A 9,060-nucleotide genomic window follows, 5' to 3' on the forward strand; every position below is an offset into this window, starting at 1 on the left:
TTTCGGCTAATCGCTCCTGGATCCGCCCACGGCCACGAACTTCATCGCCTCCGCTCGCTCACTGCTAGCTAGGTCCCCCATGGCCCGTTGCCCGGATCCACTCTACCGCGAGAGATGCTTAAATGGCAGCGTGCTCGTTGGTAGCATCCGGCGCCACTGCCGCCACCACCTCGGCTTGCCATTTTTTTACTCCGCTCACGTGCCGTGCCATGCAAAAGGCTAGCCTGATCCAGCAAGCTGAAGCGGAGACAGGAGGGAAAGCGCCCTCGTTAGCGCGTCAAAAATTCCTCACCGCATCGCTCTCCTGTCCGCTTCTCGCCCGCTCCCGATTCCCTTCCCGGCTTCCCCTGCCATCCCGGCGAGCCAGAGTTCGCCGCTGCCGCGTGGGGCCTCGCTTCGCTTCGCCTCCTCGCGCACGATCGTCCGATCACGGATCACCGTACGGCGTACGCCGCCAGATCCAGCCAGCACCTCCCCACCGCTTCAGGGCTTTACCTCGTCCCCTTCCTCCCCACCACTATTCCTCCACCACCCCCAGCTCCAGCTGTGTTCCCGAGCTCCGACGCAGCCAAGGGAATCCTCCCCAAACCCCCTGAAATTCTTCGTCGCCAGTAAGTACTACGAGCAGGGGGATCCCGCCCGCAATGCGGCTGCTCCCGCTCCTCCTGCTCCTCCTCGCCGGCGCCGCCGCCCGCGCCTCCGATGACCCCTTCCTCTCCGGCGGTAAGCGCTCGCTCCCTCGGGCTCGCTCAATTTATCCCCGCAAACTACTCAAATGCTGACGCTGCGCCTCCTCCGTGCCCCCCCCCCTACGCAGCGGCGAACCACAGCTACAACATCGACTGCGGCGGCGCAGCGGACTTCACCTCGTCCTTCGGCCGCCGCTGGCTCGCCGACCAGTTCTTCTCGCCCGGCGGGGCCGCGGGGATGGTGGCCGAGCCGCACCGCTTTCCGCAGCCGCAGGAGCGCACGCTCCGCTTCTTCCCGCCCTCCTCCGCGGGCAAGTCCTCCTGCTACTCGCTGCCCCTCCCGCCCGGCCGCTACTACCTCCGCATCTTCTCCGTCTATGACAACTACGACTCCAAGGCCCGGACGCCGTCCTTCGACGTCTCGGCGGCCGCCACGCTCGTGCTCTCCTTCCGCTCGCCCTGGCCCGAGCCCGCCGCGCGGTCCGGGGCCTACTCCGACCTCATCTTCCCCTCCGCCACTGAGCCCGCCTCCGACGTCTGCTTCTACTCGCTCTCCACCGACGCGCCCGTCGTCGCCTCCATCGAGGTCGCCCCCGTTCACCCGCTTGCCTACGACGGCGCGACCACCGGCGCCGACCTCGTCCTCGTCAACTACGGACGCGTCACCTGCGGGAACAGCCTCTTCGGCCCGGGCTTCACCAAGGACCCCGACGCCTTCGCACGGGTGTGGCAGGCGGACGTCGATTTCAGGAACAACGACCTCAAGTACGACGCCATTACTGCCGGCGGGAGGAAGATTTTCGGCAGCAACCAGCCGCCCAACTACTTCCCAACCAAGCTGTACGAGTCGGCGGTTACCACGGGCGGCGACGCCAGCAATGAGATCGAGTACCTCATGCCGGTGGACACGAGGCTGTCCTACATGGTCTGGCTGCATTTCGCGGAGATCGACGCGGGGATCGGAGCGGCTGGCCAGAGGGTGTTCGACGTAATGCTGGCGGGGGAGAATGTCACGAGGATCGACATCTTCAAGCAGGTCGGAGGGTTCACGGCGTTCAAGTGGACCTACGTTGTGGAGAATCTGACGACCTCCACGTTGAGCGTCAAGCTTGTGCCTGTGGTGGGACGGCCAATTCTCTGCGGGCTCGAGAATTACGCGATGGTTCCACTTGAGATGAGGACGGTGCCGAGCCAAGGTGATGATCCTTTGACGTTTCTTGTTTGCGTTGGATTGACGAAATATTAGGACATCGGCAAAATTGTTCCCCCTGCTTGGCTGCTTGCCCTCTAAGCTTCTTGGGTTGGTCTCGGCAGTGGCTGCAATGAAGGCGTTGAAGGAGTCGCTCAAAATTCCTGCAAGGATGGGCTGGAATGGTGACCCATGTGCTCCGAGGGCGTGGGATGCATGGGAGGGAGTCACTTGCCATCGCGGTGATAGAGGACTTGTGATCACCCAACTGTAAGTACATGCCAATCTTCCAAGATTGCTGTTTTCATCTGGGATGTGTTTCATTGGGTTATTTCTGCATGTCTTCAGGTGTTTACTGGGCTGCTCATTCTTATCACAAAAGTGTAATTCTGTGACACTGCACATTTTTCATAGAAAAGATTCTGGTGTTTGCGATCAGTTGTAGTGGAAAGATATTGACAAGTAGACGGACCAACAAGCTGTGTATATAGTTTCTCAGCTGAGAATCACTCTAATAGTCAACAAAATGTGAGTTACACTAAAAATTTTAACTGCACAATTCAAGTTGTAGTTTGTTTGCTTAAGTTACTTGGCTTTCAGTTGTTTCATTTGAGTTCTAGTAGCTGCCAGTGTCTTGTCCTGTGACATAGTATTTATGTACATCAGTATCAGCATGTGAGGTTGAATGGAAATTTTGGCTGGAAGTGTCAGAGGACTATTCTACTAAATGCGGGTGAAAGATTGACATGTTTGTTGTTATAACTTGTATGTTGTTGCTGTTTCCGTCTACAGGGATCTGGCAAGTCAAGGACTAAAAGGTTTCATCACAGAAGAAATAAGTCATCTCAAAGACTTGGTAAGCTTGTAAGTATCATTTCACACACCAGTTGAAATCAATTTGATCCAATCTATCCTTCAAACTTAAACTTTTTGCATATGTATATTCCTGTGTTTCTGTTGACAACTTAGCTTGCCAGGATTGCATAAAAGTATAAAACAACAACATGCAGATTTAAATTGTTTGGAGTATTATTAGTATACGAGAAACTCATATAAACAATGTGTTGTATTAGTATAGCATTTTGTTCATCAGAACTAAAGAAAAATGCTTGTCATGAAAATGCTGACCAAGAATAGCAGTGCAGAGTATCACCTGGAAATGAAAGAACTTTGAAAAGTTAAGTTAGATAGGACCAGGTGCACATGGATACAGCATGAAATGATATCAAGAAGTTATAGTCTTCACTCTGTAGAGCACTATGAATAGCATTCGTTAGGCCACCTCCAACAGCGGTCGATGTCGCTGGCTGACTAGGTTCTGAGCTGACGTGGAGGTGAGAATCAGAGGGAAAAAGAAATAGCTAGTAGTTTGTTTGCCGCTAGCGTGGAGTCTAAGAACGTGAGCAGATGATGGACCCTTGCTCTGCCAGCCAATCAAAGGAGGGGGGGGGGGGGTGAAGTGACTGTATTAAATTACTCTCACTTGTAGGCCCCACATGTGCTGCTCCATGTCAGCTGTTGAAATCGATGGCAGCTGACTCGATTACTGGAGGTGGCCTTAACATCCTTGACATGGGCAGGCATGATAGCATACCTTGAGCGAGCTGAATGGTTAGGTTGCCCTGCATCTGTGCTCGGCTGCTACCATGCCAAAAATGAAAAGAGGTTTCCGAACAAAAAACAGCGGGCTATTTCATAGGGGTCAGTAATTTTTGACAGTAGGGCAGCAGCAATTACAAAGACATTTTAGTCCCAAGCAATATGCGGTAAGCTAGAGCTGAAACCCAACTTGAGCCACCAACAAGAAGGGAGCCAGGAAGAGAAAAAGGAAATATATAGAGTGATATTATTAAGGGATCTAGAGCCTGTTCATGTTTGAGGCAGGTGAATGCTGGCAGTAGGGCTTGGTACAAAATTAAATACCTTGGAAGCTTCCACTATCCCGTTTCTGATTACCATTGGCACCTACGGGAGTAGGTTCATAGTTTCCCGCCACCTCAAAAAGTTTCCATTGGACTCAGATGCCTGTCCCTCCCCCCAATTGATCAAACAGATTTCATAAAGCTCGTTCGATCAATGTCTGAGAATCAATATTCTCTGTTTCGGTAAGTTGCATTTACTAGTACTAAGTATTGCTCAATGAATAGTCAGAAATCCAGCGGGTTTCTAAATCTTATATAGACATCTATTTTTTACATCCTTTGCTTTGGAATGATATATATTCATCTCTACAAATGATGAGCACAAATGCTAATGGATGGCAAATATAAGTTGTTTTGTGAATCCATCTTTTTTGCCTGCTTGTTTGTCCGGACCTGCTTAGTAGTATGTTCTAGATTAATTTTTGTCTAAATTGAGAAGTTTATATTGTTTACCATTGCCAAGTTTTTTTTACATGCATGTACCTATGCCGAGAATTCTTCCTTCTAGCTTATGTCAATGGCTTTTCAACTTATTTCTATAGTGAACAGTATGGTACCCAGCCTTGGTAGCTAATGTAGTATCTTCTGCTTGGTCAGGAACTTGAGCTATAATTCCCTGACAGGAAGCTTACCACCTGGTTTGGGACAACCTTCACTTGTGTCACTGTAAGTACATGATTTCTTCTTTTTCATAGATGCAAAATAGTAATACTGCAAAGATGAAAGTATGGTGTGCTATCACTGCAGCTATCATTCTTCTGCAACATGTTGATGGTAGATAATGGCATACATGATGCTGAGACAACCTAACATTGACTCTTCAACCTAAGACTTACTCGTATAAGATAATAATTTGGTACAATTGACCTATATAGCACAAAAAATATTGAATTAGTAAATACCTTAAAAGTTTTGCATGTGTTTTTCTTTTTCATGCGATTAGTCATTCTGTTTACTATTTCTGTTCATGTTTGCAATCCCTAAACAGTAGTTGTCTACAATCTTGTAACCCTGGTGCATCTACAAAACCTGGTTCTCTTATAAATCAAAAGCTTGGTTTATATGAGTGTTCACATATGCGTGTTTTGTTGGGTTCTTAGGGATCTGTCATCAAATGAGTTTACTGGAAGCATTCCCGGCACCATAGGTTCGTCCAAGTTACAAACTGCGTAAGTATATTCTAAAACTACTATTTGAATTTGTTTATGTCCTGCTGATGCAGCCTTTTGCAACCTATCTCTAAGTATGTATACCGATTTACTAGTTAGTACTTCTCATGCAGTTTACTAAACAACAATCAACTCGATGGGCAAGTTCCAGAAAGGCTTTACTCGATTGGCGTACATGGTGGTGTCATAGAGTAAGATATCTTTTACTATCATGGAAGCGAAACTTCAACTTTGCACCTATAGTGCCAGATATATCCAGTTGTTATTTATAAGAGTTACTATGCTCATGCTGTGAACCATGATTAGTCTGATAGTCTCAATTTAGTTCCAGGGTCCTGAGGGTTTAGGTTGTATCATGTTTGAGTATAAATGTCTGAGGTAACTAAACCATTTTTTCAAAATTATGTGCTCTGAGAAGATAGAGGTCTCTGATCTCTTCAATACTGATAAAAAGTGGAAAAACTGATTGGCTAATGAAAATAAGCTATTTCTGAGAAGAAGATGCAGGGGCTTTGACTAGTTACGTGGGGTCTAGTGATGAACTGCACTGCATGCTACTTTGATCTGAATTTATCCATTTATTCTACCTCCTGCCATCAAACTAGATCTGTTTGGGTGCAAAGGGTGAGCAGTGACAGTGAGCAGATAGATAGTGTACAATGCTAGTGGATGCAAGATAGACATGTGCTTGCACGTGAGTCATGTATGCTTGCTTGCATTTCATTTCTGTCTCTTACAAACATGCATTCTTCTGGCAGTCTCTCTGGTAACAAAGGCCTCTGTGGCGTGCCTACATTGCCTGCTTGTGCATTATTCTGGGAGAAAGGAGGGTTGAACAAAACTGGCAAAATTGCACTTGGAGCATCGTTCGGGTTTGTTCTTCTTGTCATACTTATAGTGGTCTACATTTTGTGCATCAGAAGGGGCCCATATGACTATGACTTCGAGTTCCCTCAAGATCTGACTTGTAAGTGTACATTTTCAATTAACTTCTCTCCATCTGCATATCCGCTGATGAACATCATATGTGACTTAACTTGCTTAAATTCCATATTGTGCCATAATAAGGCAGTACTATCCAAAGATTCAGGCCTTCCAAAAATTTGCTGTTGCTATTCTTTATCTTCAAATCATCTTTCGCTTAGGTTGGTTCATAGAGTTTCCATGTGTGTGTTTTTAAATGTTTCTGCACTAAACAGTCACTGAAGCCACTGTCTGAAACTTACGATTTTTTGACTGCAGCCATATCGGCAATCTCAGCGAAAAGGAATAGGTACCAGAGGGCAAAGTCCGTGATGCTTGCTGAGATGGAGGCACATAGTCCGGAGGGTTTCTACACAAACGGGAGCCCACACTGAATGACATGCGCTGGAAATTGTCTCACTCACCGATCGCTGTATTTATTTGAGGAAACACTCATGGCTGTTGCTGGCGTGATGCAGGGATCTCGGTTCTGAATCAATTTTGCCTGTGTCACCATCGTGGGGTCCATACAGCTTTCGTCAGCTCCCTCCATGGCAGTTACACTCACTGTTCGGCTATTCGAAATGTAGCATATACCCATGTGTAATACGAGGCCGTCGTTGTAGCTTCTGTAGGCTGTAGCCCAGCAATTCTTTTTGTGGATGCTAACTCTTTGCTGGAGGAGCCTCCTGATAGTTTAGCTTAGGCATGTGCACTAAGCGAATCATGTAAAAGGCACCAGGAGTCCCCAGGACTGGGACAGGTTGTAGCGTTGTGAGATGGGGACTAATAGTGTATGGAGTATTCGTTATTGTATAAAGAAAACCTGACAATGAACAATGGAATCATTTAGTTCGCAGATAGATAGCTGCATCATGTCTTGCTTGGCCTGTGATTCTGTGAACGCCTGAGTGCAGGCTACATGGACGCAGTGTTGTCTCTTTGCAGCGTGATCTTGGCAATTTTTGGTTTCCAACCGAGCTGATCTCTGAAGTCCAAACTGCTGTCTTCACGGACTCCTTACATCACCATTCACCAACGTTGCTCTGCCTTTGCTGGAAATGAAAATAAGCGAGCCAGTTCACAGAGAACGGCAAGGCGAATTGGTAAATGGACCGGTTTGTGCAGCCTATATAGCCCACAGAACACACTAGACAAAAAAGAGCACTGGTCCAGTAGGCCAGCGATATATAGAGGCCACAAACCAGCCCAACAATACGAAAAAAGCCTTGGCCCACTAGCCCAGCTCAACAACCCATTCCGTCAAAGAGATCTGCCCCGTCCAATGGAAATCGGACGCCGCCACGCCGCCTCGCACCGGCGCGCACACAAAACCCTAGCACCGCACTACCTATATAATCCCTCCCACGACAGCATCCCGCCGCCTCCACCCGCTCCCCGCCCAACAAAACCCTAGCCGCCGCCGCAGCGGCATCCCAGGTAAGGAAGCCGGAGCGTCCCCCACCGCCGCCGCCATGAAGCGCAACCCCCGCGTCACGAGCTCCCGCCGGAAGTGCCGCAAGGCGCACTTCACGGCCCCGTCCTCCGTCCGCCGCGTGCTCATGTCCGCGGCGCTGTCGACGGAGCTCCGCCACAAGTACAACGTGCGCTCCATCCCGATCCGGAAGGACGATGAGGTGCAGGTTGTGCGCGGCACCTTCAAGGGCCGCGAGGGCAAGGTGGTGCAGGTGTACCGCCGCCGCTGGGTCATCCACGTCGAGCGGATCACCCGCGAGAAGGTGAACGGCTCGACCGTCAACGTGGGCATCCACCCCTCCAAGGTCGTCGTCACCAAGCTGAAGCTCGACAAGGACCGCAAGGCGCTCCTCGACCGCAAGGCACGCGGCCGCGCCGCCGACAAGGCCAAGGGCAAGTTTACCGCCGACGACGTCGCCGCCGCTGCCGGTGGCGCCGCCGCCACCGGTGCCTCCCTCCAGGAGATCGACTAGGCGCTGCGCGGCGGGGATCTGATGGTGGTCGTACCGCCTTTCCCTCCTTATCGCTCGCTCTAGTTTTGTTATCCATGATTATGCGCTAGGAGTTTATGTTACTTGAAAACTGCTGCTTTAATATCCTTGAAATGCCTCGATGAGAGTTTTGGAACCTAATGTGGATCTTATGTGTCTGAAATTTGAGATATGAAGTACTCGTTATATGGTTAATCATTCCTCTTCGTTGGTCGGATATTCTAAATGGTTGATTTTCTTTGTCATGGCAACATGGTTACCTACTGCATTATTTGATTGTCAGTATCATGTTTGTAATTTGTCATGTAACATGTTAATTTAGCACGAATTATTCGTTTTCTGTTGAAAACAGCACGCTTTGATTGTAGTGTTATGTTCTGCATTGGGGAATTTGTTTAGGTTGAATGGTGATCCGTCTTGGTAGGAGAGTAAGATGTTTATCTGAAATTACTTGTTTTTGTTTAGAGAAGTCTACTGTGTCTGCTACATGATGCAACAATTCATACATGCCTTATTCGTGTATCATGTAGTTGTGCATGTAAGACGATGTGAATTCCTGATACTTTCTCTGCTTATGTGTATGGACGGTCTGCTTGTTGCATATCTGGTGCAGTAACATAGTACATGCATTATGTTGATGCATTAAATTGTTCTTCCTGATAATGTTTATGGTTAAATTGTAATCAATCTAGATCTCATGAGCTCTAGGTTTTTATGATTAGCAAAACCCCTCAGTTGCTTGTCCATGTATCTTTCTGAAAGATTGTCCTGTAGCCATTGCACGTGGTTCGTTGTGACCTGCTCTTTTTCATGCTAAGATTGATTGCTTAGTGTGATCTGATGAAGGTGCGACTGTTGGTACTTGCTTGTTTCATCCATTGTCTTCAGGTTCTATCTATCTGGTAGAGGTATGGCTGTTGCATAGTTGGTGCATTTTTTCATGGAAGTTAACGATAATCCTGGGCCTGGAGTAGCTTTGGGGTGCTTGAACTGTTCCAGGTACTCTGGCCTTGTTGACTGCCTGTGCTTGAAGTGTTGCCGCCGAATTTTGGCTGCCTCGATGTGAATTTGTTTACCGTATTAGACATGTATTATTATTGCCCGTAAATTCGAGTGAGCAATCCTCTTTCGTGTTTCACGTCAGAATCGTATTTTTCTCGA

At 48.2% G+C, this 9,060-nt stretch overlaps 2 protein-coding genes across 2 annotated transcripts; both read left to right on the forward strand.

Moving 5' to 3' along the window:
* The first annotated feature begins 473 nt into the window (after window positions 1–473).
* Window positions 474–6,808, forward strand: LOC112891811 (receptor-like protein 4). The gene is made up of 9 exons (XM_025958777.1): window positions 474–723; window positions 818–1,885; window positions 2,004–2,148; window positions 2,671–2,742; window positions 4,398–4,466; window positions 4,901–4,969; window positions 5,083–5,160; window positions 5,728–5,936; window positions 6,212–6,808. Exons 1-9 carry the CDS (start codon window positions 645–647, stop codon window positions 6,325–6,327), a joined length of 1,905 nt encoding a protein of 634 aa, XP_025814562.1. The 5' UTR covers window positions 474–644; the 3' UTR covers window positions 6,328–6,808.
* Window positions 6,809–7,304: 496 nt separating this feature from the next.
* LOC112893614 (60S ribosomal protein L26-1-like) lies at window positions 7,305–8,117 on the forward strand. Its single transcript, XM_025961038.1, has one exon. The coding sequence runs from the start codon at window positions 7,408–7,410 to the stop codon at window positions 7,879–7,881; it is 474 nt and encodes a 157-aa protein (XP_025816823.1). The 5' UTR covers window positions 7,305–7,407; the 3' UTR covers window positions 7,882–8,117.
* Window positions 8,118–9,060: the final 943 nt, after the last annotated feature.

This window comes from Panicum hallii, chromosome 5 (genome assembly GCF_002211085.1).
Source record: "Panicum hallii strain FIL2 chromosome 5, PHallii_v3.1, whole genome shotgun sequence".
NCBI classification, from domain to species: domain Eukaryota; kingdom Viridiplantae; phylum Streptophyta; class Magnoliopsida; order Poales; family Poaceae; genus Panicum; species Panicum hallii.

What these genes read in the sequence shown, in the direction of transcription:
- LOC112891811 (XM_025958777.1), top strand. Translation starts at nt 645, where the DNA reads ATGCGGCTGCTCCCGCTCCTCCTGCTCCTCCTCGCCGGCGCCGCCGCC. An exon ending in GAGGACGGTGCCGAGCCAAG is followed by an intron (nt 1,886 to 2,003) that starts GTGATGATCCTT and finishes TGGTCTCGGCAG; the next exon opens with TGGCTGCAATGAAGGCGTTG. An exon ending in TCGTCCAAGTTACAAACTGC is followed by an intron (nt 4,970 to 5,082) that starts GTAAGTATATTC and finishes CTTCTCATGCAG; the next exon opens with TTTACTAAACAACAATCAAC.
- LOC112893614 (XM_025961038.1), top strand. Translation starts at nt 7,408, where the DNA reads ATGAAGCGCAACCCCCGCGTCACGAGCTCCCGCCGGAAGTGCCGCAAG.